Raw genomic sequence first — 15514 nt, 5'->3', positions numbered from 1 at the left:
GATGCCTCGCCTGCCACCCCGCTATTTCAGTGTCCCTTCTCTTACATTGGCGACGTATTTGCCACCGGCTGTCTGTCACTGAACAGTTTAACTCGTCTGAATACAGGTACTGTACCTCGGCATGTCCCAGAGCTGTGAACAGGCAACGTATCTCTCTTAACACACCGACTGCCAGCTTCCTTGTGCTGATCTGACATGAGCAGAGAAGCAGCAGAGCCAGGCCTTCAACTGCGTGCAGCACTGAGCAATGAGGGCTTCGATCTGGCAGTCTGGGGCTGGCCTAATGGAGAGGGAAGAGAGAGCAGTCAGAGAAGAAAGATCAGTGTCCACATCACTAGATCATTTGTAATAGATGTCATAAGTCATGTTATGACAGTGTGCCAGGGGAAAAGTTTGTTGAACTGTGACTGACGCTGAGGTAAATCCTACAAACCTCAACTCCACCTCGCGTCTTCCCCTGGAGCTGCAGAGCTAACCTCCACTGTGTGAGCAGCTGCAGCAGGAGCTTCACAGATGCGTCCTGCAGACCCTGGTGAGTGTCTTGGACCTGAAAGAGTTTGGACAGACGTGAATAAGGGCCGTCAGTGTCAAGCTTTACAGGGAGGTTAATGGTTTATGAATCTCCCAATTATGATTTTCCTGCTGGTTGCTAATTTGTCTCCTGTGCCACAGAGGATAACTTTGCACTCGGATCATAAACCATGGAAACGGGAATGTTTTATGGGTTTTATGGGGTAATTAACAAGCACTTGAAAAAGAAACGTGAGGCTTTATATCCACGTTGGCTGTCATGTTATGATTAATGAACAAAATACAACTGTAATTGTTTTGAAATTTCAAAAGTGATTAAAAAAAGGATTCATCACCACTAATCACTCCATAAAATGATATAGCGGTATCATAATGACTCTTGGTCAAAACTAGGCTCAACTTCTCAATTGGTACTGCAGTTTTTCTCTTGTAGAATTTCTGTTGTACTGTCAGTATTGCTGCAGGTTACTGTCAAGTTCAGTTATACCTCACGCAGAAGGAAATGTGTGTAACCAAACAGGACATCTTCCCTCCAGTCTGAGAAATCCAGCAACAAACTTTGCAGAGAGTTCTGGGAAATGAGACGGAGCTCATCGTCCATGTGCACAGTGAGCCTGCGGGAGAGACGGAAACACAACGACGAAGCTGAATAAACACGCAGATAGAAACTTAAGGTGATTGTGGTTGTATCTAACACTATTTAAACCTATTTAACACAATTTAACAAAAGAGGATTGACCTGAGACAAAGACATTAACCTGAAGTCATGTCGGGAACTCACCGTGACAGCAGGTCAATGAGCTCAGGTTTGGACATGCCATCGGGAAGGATGCGAGGAATAGCAGCAACACAGGTCCTAAACAGGTCGATTTTAGGCTTCCTTTCACCCCTGATAAGGATATATTATGAACGACGTCAATCATCATACACCAGACAAAAGCTCAGACAGTTATACAGCACTACGCACTGCAAACAATAACTGATTGGTGTGCACTCTGCAGATACATACGTGATCATGTCCTCTGGTTCCTTGTTGAGCATCTGGGCACTGGTGAGCATCATGCAACGTCCCACCTCTTTGTCCAAATGTCGGAGGATGCTGTCCAGAGCCTTTCGCACCTGCGAGTAGTACAAAGACATGCCTGTGTGCAACAGAAGCAGACAGGACACTGAGTTAGAGACCAGAGTCAAATTACTCTGATTTGACTGTCTACAGCAGACACAGACTGACCTATTAGTTTGGCTTCCTCTTCAGTGAGAGTCTTGCTGAGATACGTTTTCTTCTTCTTTAGGGAGTTTCCAGAGGGCAGCGTGGCCCCTGTGTTGGGCATTGGAGGCTCTCCATCCTTCTGTTGCAGAGCATCTGCTATCACCAGAAATGCCCGCAGTCCTATGTTCATACGCTGGAACAAACACAAAGGACAGCACCCTTACTACATGCCAGACAGTCTGTTAAAGTTCCAGTGTGTAATATTCAGAAGGGTTTATTGGTGTGTTTGTGGGTGTTATTTTACCTCTGGATTGAGACTGAAGGCTTTGGCAGGTTTCCCAACACTCAGCAGGTCAAATATGATCTCCTTCATGGCAAAATCCAGTCTCTCCTAAACAGAAAACCAACATAATGGTGTGTCAGAGTTAATGTGGTGCGAGGCAGCAAGTTGGATGTGAACTACAAAACTAATAAATAATAAAAGAAAATGCAAGAAGTGGAAGAACAAACAAAAGATGTAAGGTTATTATTGTAAGTAATTCATTCGGTCAATGAAAACACATGCTGGGGCTTTCGCTCTGTTGCTAAATAACACACGGTGTTCTGTTACAGTCGTTTGCACAAAGCCGTGAAGAGCTAATAATACACTCATTTTAACAACGTCACAGTTAGTTTCATAACCTCAGCCTCTAAAGAAGCCATTAGATGAAATGTAATCAATTATGATAATGGTTTCTGGTGAAATAAAAAAAAATAAAAAAGATGGCCTACATTCTAGATAATCTTTTTATGCAATTGACTGAAACCCTACATTTTGTTTTTCACTTGGTTTCTTGTTATTTTGGCCTAAAGACACACACACACACACACACACACACACACACACCCACCTGAGCAATAAACTGGATGATCTTGACAAAAATGTTAAGCGGCATGTCTCTGGGCACAACGCTTCGACTCCCTTTGGGGAACAGAGTGGAGGTGATGGACGTCAGGCGGCTGAGGGACGAAAGCAGAGATGAGGAGGGGGAAAAAAATTATTTCTCTCGCAGTCATTTGAAACAGTTATTGGATTACATGTTAGATATTGATGTTAAACTCAATGCAAGCTGTTACCTCTGTGTTCCAGTGTTGCTCTCGCACTTTATTCGGATCATGTAAACCCACAGTAAGCGGTAGAGGGATTCTAGAGCCACGCGTGCCATCTTGGGATCTTTATTCTGCATTTGAACATGGAGAGAAAATAATAAACGATGTTTATTTGTGTACAGTTTTTCATAGACCTTCACCTAAAACAATTAATTGGAAAGAAATGGAAGAGTAAAGTATCGTTTACAGAACCAAATGTGTATGGAAAACCTGCAGCGTTTCCCTTGATGCTGAGAGATGCCGAGAAAGAGATGCTGAGTCATGATAGTGCAGGAGCTTGTTTACTGTACATGTACTTTTTTCCACTGAGAAGTGCATTTGCACAGGTTTTGCATGCCTCTCACACTGGTAATCTATACAAACAACTCCCCATCTGACAATTGTTGTATTCACGGTGGTATAGAGACAGAGAGAGAGAGAGTCTGACCTTGAGGTTCGAGAGGCAGTTGTTGAGGAAAATGTGCCAGCGGCCGAGGAAGAACTGCTTCTGACTGACACACAGCAGGCAGGTCACCAGAGGATAAAGAGCCTGGCGTGGACATCGAGAAGACAGAGGGGAGACATTTCCATTAGACACACCAGACGATAATTAACAAGGATCAAATTCATATTCCTGTAGGATGTACACACTTCTCTTTACCAGTTTTATTATGCAGCTCTATACAAAACTATTGTATTTCAGTAATCTATGTATTCCCCTCTGGAAGTCACTTTAACAAAACTGCTGTATCAGGTGAGAGTTGGATGTTCAGTTCAGTTATAAAAAAAAAAAAAAGGAATTTAAAGCTGGTTTTAACTAAGGCAACAATGGTGTGGAAAAATACCATTACAAGTTCACAGACGAGAGCAACACAGGAAAACTTTTCAACACACAAAGGGCACTAAAGGTCACTGCCAGGCATCTGAACTTGGTGTCTCGTCTGCTAAATCGGCTGGAAAATGCATGGACGTCTGCGTGCAGATCATTCTTTAGCATGAATACCTTTCAAGCAAGTCCAGGTACCCCTCGTCATGAATTGTGCTAGAAGAACATAATTCCTCGTCCTTATCAGGGCACTCCACATATCTGTCATTCCCGTCATGTGTGCAGACTCGGCTATAACATGACAGGTTTTTGTTTGTTTGTTTGTTTGTTTGTTCGTGTGTGTGTGTGTGTGCATGTTGAACCAAGTGGAAAAAGCAGCAGGTATGCATGCAGAGGGGCGTGTCAGATTCCTGCCTACACATGGGCTGCTTCAGGTATTTTGAGAATCTAGAGAAGGAAGCAGGCTTCACGACACACTTTGTTATTAAATGTGATCATGAGCAGGCTGTGAAATGTGATCCCAACAACAGTTGAGCATTTTGGAGAAAACCAAAAAGAAACTTTGCACTGGAAAGCACGACTGTGCCAAATGACAAAACAAACCATTACATCTTCTCAACCAGTAAATCAACTTGTAGAAAGCATGACTAGAAACTACAAACTCTCCATCCATTGTTGATATTAGTGTTTCCCTCCTTTAGGGGGAATGTATTCACCAACAAACAGCCTTCTTAACAGAGAGAACCAACCTTTTTGTTGACTGTTTGGCTCCTAAAGTCTTTTGCACACCAGACGCAATTTGTTTTGCACTTTCGGAATATTTTTTTAGCCCCGATCCAGTCAATTTGAACATCAGCGACTGATGTCATGGCATTCGTTTTTTCTGGACTGAGGTCATTTTGCCTCCAACTGGAACACATCAAACCAATCAGAATGTGTGTTGTTGATCTGACATTACAAATATAAAAATAACCAAATGCAAACAGCTGGGAAAGTTTGTCCTGAAGCAGTGACGTGGTCAAGTTTAAGCTCCAAACCAAACAACCTCTTCCTCTTTCAAAAATCTGTGTGACTTTACCTTGTTAAGTGAAAAGGATTTACGCTAGTTTGATAATCTAGCATCGTAAAAACAGTTGCCTTCCTCAACACTCACGGCACAAACGTTGATGTCGAATTTTTCATACCAGTTGTGGCAATTAACCACAGAACTTTTTATGCATGTTCGTGTGAGATGACTATTTTAATGAGGGAGATGCACTGCAGATTGCCTTGCTTGCTTCCATGCTGTGTAAAATGCCCATCTGGCGCCACTTCAAAAACTACACGGTGTTCTGCATACGGCCCTCCTGTCTCCTTCCCATGCAGAGATAAAAGCCCACATGCTGGAGAGTTCCAGGAAGGGCTCTCAACAACTGCTGGTAATGGAGAGGAAATGAAGCGCGTGAGCAGTGAGGAAACGGAATATGGAGAGAGGCTTACTAGAGAGTGTTTCTTCCTCGACGACAGGTCCAGCGTGGTGTCGTACAGACTCTCCACGAAATTCCGCAGACAAGGCACGTTCACCTCGTTCTTCACAGTCTGTGGGGAAACGAATTTTGTGTAAAAAGACCAAACAATAAGAGTGAAATCCAACTCTCACTCAAAATAAATCCATGAAGGCAAAAGACAGTTAGATGAAACACACTTACAGCAGCTACAGGTACAAGTATCTCCACAAAGAGTCCAGCTAATGAGTGTTTAATGTCTTTGTCCTTCACTTCCAGGAAATACTGTGCACACTCCTACAGACAGACAGAGAGAGAGACAGAGACAGTGAGATAAACAAGATACAGTATTTACTGTGTGTTGAACACAAGGTCAACAGTTCAAATCCCCATGATGAGAGGTTGAGGTTAGTCCTGTGAATACTTCCAGAGATCTCTAGAGCAGATATTTCTTTATAATGTGTGACATGAGCCTACCTGCATGAACTGGAAGGAGGCTTCAAAATCTTCCACCGGGTACATTTTGATGCGGAAGAACTTGAGTCCCATGATGAGGCTGATGGTGGACTGGATAACGTACGGGCTCTGCTCCTTCTGTTTCAGCTCCTTCAGCTCAGAGATGAACTTCTTCCTCACTGCAGGGAATCTGTGGAGACAACGGGGGAGCAGACGTAAACAGCTGCTCCGTTTTTCCTACAGAAAATGTCATAAACTTTTGCTAATATTACTCTTATTCACACCTTTTTTTGATTTTGCACATGTACAGACGGGTGTGTGTACTTGTGTGTGTGTGTATGTACCCGTCCAGATAGATTTTCCCAACAGTGCTCGGCAGCACTAAATTTAGAAAGGCATCTGGAGGGGGGGTGATGTGGACGGAATGTGTATGTGTGCACGGCGTCTATGTTTATTTGCACATGCTCACTTTAGCACCGTCACTTTGGCTACCACAACTGTGGTAACCCTATTTTTAACATATATCTTGTTTATTTTTATGCATATTCAAACTTTCTTTTCTTCATATATACTGTACATATTTGCCTCCTGTTGCTACTGTATTGCTGAGCCATATGCAAGGAAATATCGTTCAGTATACGGAGTATATTTGAATGACAATAAAGTCTGTCTGAATCTCTAATACACAATTATATAGAGGCTTAATCAAGAGGAAAATTAAAGAGCCAGTCTTTAACTGTATTAAATGATGGAAGGCTTTTACCGGTGTGTGTATTTAGGACCTTTTCTGGCATAAGCACTGACCTTGTCAGGACCAGTAGTCCTCATTGAGACCAAAACCTGGTGCATATGAGGCAGAAAATCATTTCTGAGGAGTTGCGGGCTCATATTTGAATAGTTTTTAGGTTAAGGTGAGGATTAGGCATTAACAGGTTATAGTTGATAGGTGTAATGCTTCGTTAACGCTGTCCAGATGAAGGGAAGTCAATGCAGTGTGCTCCAAAGCAGTTTTTGTGTGTGTGTTTGTGTGCTTTAGATGAATGAGCTCCTTCACCATCACAGTAATAAACTCTCATCACATACTCCAGAACCATCATCTGGAGGGTTATTATCTTCAGTTGCCACCATTATCAACATAAACGCAGATAGACACAACCAGGTTACCAGCAGTGAGTGCCAGCTGTATCACATACATCTTCAAAAGCTCCAGGATATTCAGCAAAACTAAGATTATAAACAAAAAACCTCCACCACTTATGATTAAATGTATCATTAATGGTACACACATCCAAACACACATGCAGTATACACATTCTTTTGCAGCCCATACCTGGACTGAGCAACAACTCCTAATACTTCAGCGTAGAGGTCAGCCACGATGTGCATGTTGCCCGTGTTGGGTCCCAGATACCTAAAAATGTCAAAGATAAATACGATTTTAGGAAATGTATGTTAATGACACAACTTTCCTTCATTTATAAGAGCTGTGTATAATGTGTGCAGAGCAGACAACAGAGCACAGTAGAAATCTAAAGCATATTTTTTTGTTTTTTGATGTAGTTTTGTCTTACCCTTCCTTGTACTTGAAGTGCTTGAAGGCCAGGTTTATAACTTCCTGAATGAGTCCATCCAAAAGAGGATGGAGGGGAATCTGGATAGGAAAAAGACAAAGTTCTCACTTTATCAATTCAGTTAATGAAGACAATGGTGTCCGAATAAAATGTACTATCTGTGCTGTTCTGCTCATGTTTGGGGCTTATAATCTACAGAATATGTTGTTAAATGTATGGGTTGATCAACAACAACGAGACTCACCTGCTTTAAAACCTCGATTAGCACAAGAGAAAACATGAAGTCGATGGCCAAATCTCTCCTCTCCAATAAATAGTCCTTCTGTTGCTCATCACTGAGGAAAAGAGACGGAAACATTATTGTCATTCACCGCAAGAGTGTTGATCCTATGCAAATATATTAATTCTAGGCACCATATCATCCCGATGTAACTGAAGGAATTTAAAGGCCTAACATTTGATCTTTTATCATCCAAATCTAAATCTGTGAGTTTGTACCTAATTTGAGTACTTCTCCTTAGGAAATTAGATATTGATGGATGAATGGATTGACAACCAGAAAAAACATACAATACAAACTTTGTCACCAGGCACCAGGTTTATAAACATTAGTTTTCCATTGTTTGCTCACTTCTTTGACTTGGTGTTGGCCCTGGGTCGATACTCGTGGGACTCGTCCTCCAGGCCATTTTGCCTCTTGTACCAGTCGAAGAGGGTTCTCAGGATGGATGGAAGGCAGTACTCTGCCAGAGAGCTCATGGAGCTGATCAGCTGGAAGACGAAGCGCGCGTCAGCGTGAGTGGAGAGAGAAAAGGAACGACAAGGGGTTCATCGCATGCACATAAAATCTCACATTTATGGCTACATGTGTGTTGTTGTGTTGTTGATGTTGTTTAACTGTTAGATATTCACACCTGGTCAAACTGTGGGTCTTCTCCTCTCTGTAGAGACTTGTTCAGTGGCTTCTCCTGTCAGACAAGAGGAGACAATCTTGTCAGAGGAGACGACAGCAGCAAGACAAAACGTCTAAACAACTTTCCTGTGAGATGTTTTTGTGGTTTGAATCTTAAAACTCAAGCAGTAACTGTTAAAGAAATCAAACCAAAAGACTTTTCAAAGTGCTGTCAAAATTTGTTAAAGCTGCCCCAGCCAATATTTCTTCCCTTTGCAGTTTACACTTCACAGATTAGAGGTAGGTTATTGGAAACAGGAAACACTTCAGGCGTAAGAGGTATGAAACACACAAATCATCTGACAAAGGAAATCATTGCTTTGACATTTAGTGCCCATCGATCTCCCTTATTCCCGTCAGCCAGTTTCTGGCACACTTTGCCAGGGAAGTGAGGTAAAAATTAAGCACTCACTGGTTAAATTATAACACAGGACACATATTTCTGTGTATGTGAAATTTAAAAGTGTAATGTTAAGTGTATGTCTTTAATTAGAGTTGCATCATCTGTAAAGGTGTCATCAGCCAACACATCAGAAATGGCTGCCAAAAAGTTAAAAAAGTCTGTCTCACTGTGAGACGCAAAGTGAGGGCTTTCAAATATTATATATAACAGTCAAGTCAAGCTGCAGGAAATCTGCCTCCTCACGATCTCCAGTTCTATTCCTCAGGTCCGGTGTCAAATAACCACCAGCGCAGTGTTTTTGCAGAACATTTGGATATAAAATATCACTTTAATTAACTTTAGATTAGTCTTTAGGTCACAATCATCACATCCATTCATGGGTTTTTGGTGTTTTGTAATCTGCTATGTGACACAAAGTCACTCACCAGCGGTTCGGCCATGATGATGCGAATTTTGCGTTCGGAGAGCAAGGTGAAGTTGGCGAACAGGCTCTTCAGGACGAACTCGCCCGGCTTACTCTCAGGGTCCACATTGACGGGCGCCATGACGACAGGACCCTTCCTCTCTCCCAAGGTTCCACTGGCTGGCGGGAGTGGTGGCTTCAGGTTCACAGGAGAGGCTGTCGAGAGTGAGGACAGTGAGTCAGTATAAAACAGAGGTATCTTTAAATGGGGATGGCGGCTCAGTACCACGTTTTTGTGCTCAATATCACAACCTTGAATTTTACCGATATCAGTCCCAAAAAGCCTTTTCCCCTCTTAAATAATTTAGCTGTTAATATGTCATTTGTGCTGATGCAGCTACCACCTTTCTCTTACTTGCCATTTCTAACTAGGGCTGCAACTAACCATTACTTTTAGAATTGAGTAACCTGTTGATTGAATCGAGTATTCTTTTGTCCATAAAATGTAGGAAAATGTTGAAAAAGGCCGACCACTGTTTACCAAACCTGGAAATCATGATGTTCTCAAATGTCTTTTCAGTATTTAATGAATCTTTCTGTCAAAAGGAGCAAAGAAACCAGCAAATATTCACAATGAAGAAGCTGAAAAATCCAAAAGCTTGTATCACTTGTTAAAAAAAACTCTAAATCGATTATCAAAATAGGTGACGATTAATTTAGTCAGCAATTAACAACCAACTAATCGAATAACCGTTGCAGCCCTAAACATAATGCTCCAAAACTGCACATTCTTGTCACAGGGGTGTGCTTTAAAAGTCTGATATTCTGGACCCCCACTTCAGACACGGAGTGAAGCCATATATAATTAGACCCTATCGTCATGCCTTCCTTATCTTACCTTTATTTAAGGCGTATTCAGTGATATAAACTCTAGAACTCGGGTTATTGGCACCATAATGTTATTATCGCGCATGACCCTCCCTGCAACCTCAAGCTCCTCTGCAATGATTAATTGATGCTGAGTCAGTCTCCGAGTCAGACTGGGTAAACTTTCTACAGACACACACAAACACACAAGTTCATGCAGCTATCCTTTTAAGGACTCTCATTGACTTGTATTCATTTAGACATTACACCTAACCTTAACCATAACCAGCAAAAGCCTAAGCATAACCACCAGTTCCATAACCATCTAAACTTAACCAGTTCCTCAGAAATGAGTCAGTGTTTATGCCAGAATACAGTCATAAATTGGTCAAGAACACACACACACACACACACACACACACACACACACACACATACTGCTGTTCTGCCTTCTGATTGCATCATTAAGTAAACTTTAATATAATAATATATATATTTATTTTTTGCAAGAAGTAATGATAAGAGTGTTACTGGAGTCTATGAGCGAGAGCTGTACAGACAAGACACACAAACACAAAACAAACAGGAAGCATCTCTAAGATTATAAACACATCACAATAAGAAGTAACACAAGAGTAGACGGAAAACGTTACAGTACAGTAGTAGCAATGGCAGCAAGACTATCCAAACAAAGAAAGCTTCTCTGACGGGAGCAAAGCTGCAACTTTGACTCTCTACATTCTCTACACAAAGTAATTATTTACCAGAGCGTTTCCTAGAAGTGACAAGTGTGCGCTACTGAACAGCTAACACACATGTTACACTCATTACCACATGATCGGACCTCACAGAAGAGGTGAGATGTAAAAGATACTTAGTCCCGCTGGGCAGGACAAGACGCCAGCTTTATATGCTCAGTGAAATAGGAAGACTCAAGGGATGCAAACATGCAAGCAACAACACCCTTGCATGCTTACCAAGACCCTTGATGAAGCTGATGACACTTGCCCTGCTCCATTTAGTTGGCACTTCCATGGTGCAGATACAAGAGGGGTAAAGGTGGGGTTAAAAAAGAAGAAAAAAAAAAAGGAATGGGAAACTTGGGACGGATTAGATTACAGGCTGTCAAATACAGCTCACATAATTCACAAATAAAAGTAATTACTCGCAGGAGATTAGAGGCACAATGGTCCGTCTATGTTATCCGACTACTCCACCATGACAGTAGCTACAGACGTCACCATGACGTGAATTTAACCGAAGCTGAAAGTGTAAAGCTCCATCCCTCAGAAAATGACAGGCAGGTAAAGTGAAAGACGTGTGCCTAAGGTGGGCACCAAAACTCCCATGACAGCAGCTTTGCAGGTGTCTCCCCACATTTTAATCCAAGTCAAACAGCAGGTGAGCCATAGCCAGGACGACAGAGGAGGAAATTGTTCCAGAAGTTTCTTTTAAAAGCAAAAGAGTCGACAACCATTTATCCCACTGTAAGTGAACCAACGGGTCAGAAATATTCCACTGAGCTACTCCAGCAGAGGCCTGAGTAGATGAGAGGCCGTGTAGGGCCCCATGCTTTGAGAGCTATACGAGCCTACAGACCAACAATCAGGGACGACTTAAGCTTCTGCTCCACCTCTGGCCAGCCGTCCAGTCCCTGCACAGCAGCTTCTGTGACCTTGGAATCCTCGAAGGCCATTGGAAAGTAATACGGAATAAAGTGCTTCTTGGAGAGGTGTTTTGTGGCCGTCCTTTTAGTTGTGAGTTGCAGTTAAGTAAAGTGTGCTTCTTGTGGAGATCTGACCAGAAGAGTTGGGTTGGAATTTCAACACTGCCCCGAGAGGGAGGCGGGAGGAGGAGGGAGGTGCTATATATAGACTACTGGCGACCGTTCTCTTACATACCCACCACTCCTACTGACCCCTACTCATACACAAGCACGCATACACACACACATCCAAATAAAGACACACATAAACACACACACACACACACACAAATGCACATGTGCACTACAGTTGTTCAGGGTTAAAGTGACATATCAGGAAACAATATAATGTGGTTGCATGTCAAAGCAAATGCCATTAATCTAATTGAGAGAATACAAGGTTGAGGCTTAACAGTGATCATCTCTTACAGCTTCACCGTGACATGAATTTAAAGGTAACATTAGTACAAATATGTACATCCAGTGTACTCCGAGTGCTGGTCCCAAGCCCGGATAAATGGGAGGGTTGCATCAAATCAAATATGCGGAGTGTGTTTGCCAGATTTTCCCAAATAAAGAAAATAAGAAACTGCACAATTTTACCTCTTTTAGTTCATTTTCACGTGTCAGCAACAGATGGAGATTGACGGTGACGCAGCAAAACCAAAACCATTTGAACATGTTTCCTTAGTCTCCGATGACACATCCTGCTCACTTTATATCTTAATATAATACATTTCTTACATGATAGTTCCTTTAAGGTGAGAGCAAACATGCACATGACTTATAGGTACGTGTCAGTGAGGAGGGATGGTGTCCGATAACTCTGTCGATACGGAGCACCGGATCACTTCCTGGGACCCTCCTGGACAGTTGCATGACTCAGCAGTGAAAGCAGTGAATCAGCAGAAGTCATGTCATGTCTAATCAATACATGTTTAGCTTTGTTTACGGCAAAACATATATCCTGAAAGATTTATTTAACCTACATCCCTGTCAGTGTAAGCAACAGCAAACACTGCCTTGCTCTGCCTTCTCAGATCAGATGTTTTGACGCTCTTCTTTCACGTTCAGGCTCATCTTTATCATCACATAAGTTCATCCTGTACTTGCTTGTGCACTTTTAGACATGTGCATCACGGTGAGTCACGTTTAACACAAACAATTAACACAAACTCACGCCAACAGTCCTTGACAAGACTGAGCAGAACCAAACCTGTGTGGTTTTAGAGGCACCTAAAAACTGCCACGGTGGGAAGGTTGAATTTTGGCAAACTGAATCTTTCCTAATCAACAAAGTTGAACCTGGACGAATGGTTTATTCACAACAGGTTAAAACTACAGCATGTTTCTCAAAAACTATAATAAAAAAAATGCCCTCCTCCCCTAGTCATGGTAGGTTCTGTTTCTCTTTATCATCATCATCAACAACTTAACATGTAATAAGGAAAACTAAAAGATGTGAAATAAGAGGAGCTACATGACATAAGTCTTTCATAGCTGACTTCAGCTATAAAAGAAATAAACCTGGTTTTAGGGTTTGAATTAAGCCAGGACACAGACAGGGGAATGGGGCTCCAGAACACATGCATGCATCCAAGAACCTCCTCACAACTGCTGAAAGACACACATGTGGTGCACGTACGTGTATGCCTATAATGAGATGGAAGCACTTTGTTTTGATGGGGTCAGCTATTTATCAAGTGATTTCTCAAGATAAGTAACTCGTGCCTGAAACACAAGATTGAAAATGACTCACCGGGACTTCTTCACAGCTTTCTAGCCTTCTGACTGCCATCATTACTATGACCTTGGAGCAGACAAGCCAGCGTACATAACTGAATTATGTCTTACGGCAAAAACAAGCTGAAACCTATGGAATCTAAACCTATTTTTTAATTGCATCATCATAGATGGCAGAGGGGGAAATCATAAACACATCCCCTGCAATTCTTTCGCAACCAACATAACCCCCTGCTGACAGTCCTTCACAAGACACCTAATATATGAGCTTGATACAGCTGCTCTGTTAACAACACACACACAGACACACAGCCGATGAAAGGTACACACAGCAGGCATCATACAGATGTTTCTGCAGAATATACACACAACTAAAATGACCAAATCGGTCAATATTTGAAATCACAAAACAACAATAAAAAAAAATATATGCTCCTGTCTACACTTTATATCAAAAAGGAAACATGGCAAACCTTGAATACAGCAGAGTCCCAATGTTGTCATAAGACACTAGTGCTTTGTGTGTGCTGTAATCGCTCAGGTTAATGAGCCTGTGACTTAGAGGTGAAGGGAAAGTAGAGTTGGCAATAGTCAACACTGCTGTGATTGGGAATAGGAATGAGATGATGGAAATCACTTTCCTATTTAGTTAATCGTTTAAAATTTTGGCTGCGGTTCAAAAAAAAGTTTGGAGCCAATCTCTTTTAGTGCTGGACACAATAATGAAGTAAAACACAAACTTTTTTTTTTTTGCGCTACATAATTAAAATGGTAAACTGCTGAGGAGTTTCACCCACAGCCAACCCCTGGATCACTTCTCTTTCTCTCTCTCTCTCTCCATCCCTTGTCTTCCATTATTTCCATTACATAACACTACCAAGTATTGATAGTGCTGATCATGATGTGCTGTATGCTGCCTGGTTCAGTCTCCCAACACAAACAGGGATTTACAAACATACATAATAATCACTGTAATCACATTGCAGAACCCACTGATGACTGATGAAGATCTGACAACGTCATAGTATTTCCTTGGCATGCCAATAAAAGCAACAACAGTGATGTACTCACTCCCTCCTAAGGACTTAAGCAGAGACTTGAGGCTGATGTCAAAGAAGCCTGAATCCTGCTGGCTAGTCGCCATGGCTGCAGAGGCTATGTCGCCACGGTGACAGACAGCAGAGGGGGAACAGGATGGCAGGATGAGGCGTTGCAGACAGAGCAAGCAAGAGAAAGAGGAGTCCCCTCCAGGAGAGAAAGACTGGGAGAGAACGAGAAGAGGATGCTGGTAGGCAGCCAGTGATGCGGATGTTGCAGCTGTCTGCTGCTGAGTGTGTGTGTGTTTTGCTTGTGTGTGTGTGTGTGTGTGTGTGTGTCAGAGAAGAAGAAAAACAGAGTGGCACTCAGCCTTGTCTGCGCTCTGTGTTGCTATCTTCAATGCTAACAACCCCATCCCCTCTCTGTTTTGCTCTCTCAGGACAGTGATACACAGATGTTGGTCAGCGCAAGCAGCCAATCCTCTTAGAGGAAAGGCAGAGGAGTGAGAGCGAGGGGGGGGAGAGAGAGAGAGAGAGAGAGAGATACAGTAGATAATACTGCACAAGGGGATAATAGAAAATAGAGGGAGGGGGGATGGGAGGGGGAAAAAAACTGCTGAATGAAGGACCATGAGGACACAAGGAACACAGGAATATACAGGAATAATTAAGAATGACATTGTTAGGTTCTGTCTCTCAGGATGTGCTGAGTGAGCATGCTGTGTACCCACACGAGCCAATGAGAGCCAAGAGAAGCAGTGACAAGCAAGTTACACCAACCAATAGCCAGAAATAACAACTGGTCAATGGCATCACTGCCTCAGATAAACATTCAAACATGCCAGTTCCTGTGTGAGAACTGTACGTTTAGATAATTATGCACATATTTAGGGAGACGGTCTAGGGCCTTGCGGTGGACTGTTGACCTTTCGTCCTTCCCTGTGACCCTCATGTGGAGGATAAAGCGGTAGAAAATGAACGAGCGAGTACATTTGCCTAAAACCAACAGCAGAAATAGAGGATGACGCGACAGCACAGACATGAGGGCGGGTGCTGCCCAATCAGTTTGCTTTTTTTGGGTCATTTGTAGGTCACTGTTTTGGCACGCTGCGTTGCTAAATTGCTGGGCATATAAAACGCATACTGTGGGTTTATTTCAGGTGTCATAATGCGTGACACCAGTTTTCATGCAATCAAT

The 15514-nt window shown here is 42.4% G+C and overlaps 1 protein-coding gene across 1 annotated transcript in view; it reads right to left on the bottom strand.

Moving 5' to 3' along the window:
- fryb (furry homolog b (Drosophila)) overlaps positions 1–14593 on the bottom strand; it is a 36474-nt gene extending 21881 nt beyond the window's left edge. The window contains 20 exon segments of the mRNA XM_058626750.1: positions 116–280; positions 434–547; positions 1019–1145; positions 1313–1420; positions 1541–1673; positions 1763–1934; positions 2046–2132; positions 2632–2740; positions 2858–2961; positions 3318–3419; positions 5175–5273; positions 5384–5476; positions 5657–5825; positions 6966–7046; positions 7207–7286; positions 7451–7541; positions 7838–7977; positions 8121–8174; positions 8987–9180; positions 14351–14593. Of these exon segments, the coding sequence (XP_058482733.1) occupies positions 116–280; positions 434–547; positions 1019–1145; positions 1313–1420; positions 1541–1673; positions 1763–1934; positions 2046–2132; positions 2632–2740; positions 2858–2961; positions 3318–3419; positions 5175–5273; positions 5384–5476; positions 5657–5825; positions 6966–7046; positions 7207–7286; positions 7451–7541; positions 7838–7977; positions 8121–8174; positions 8987–9180; positions 14351–14423 (2295 nt within the window). The 5' untranslated portion in view covers positions 14424–14593.
- Between the last annotated feature and the right edge of the window lie 921 nt (positions 14594–15514).

Source organism: Solea solea, chromosome 4 (genome assembly GCF_958295425.1).
Source record: "Solea solea chromosome 4, fSolSol10.1, whole genome shotgun sequence".
Taxonomy (NCBI): domain Eukaryota; kingdom Metazoa; phylum Chordata; class Actinopteri; order Pleuronectiformes; family Soleidae; genus Solea; species Solea solea.
The sequence above is the reverse complement of the archived record's forward strand: the minus strand, read 5'-3'. Positions and strand labels throughout refer to the sequence as shown.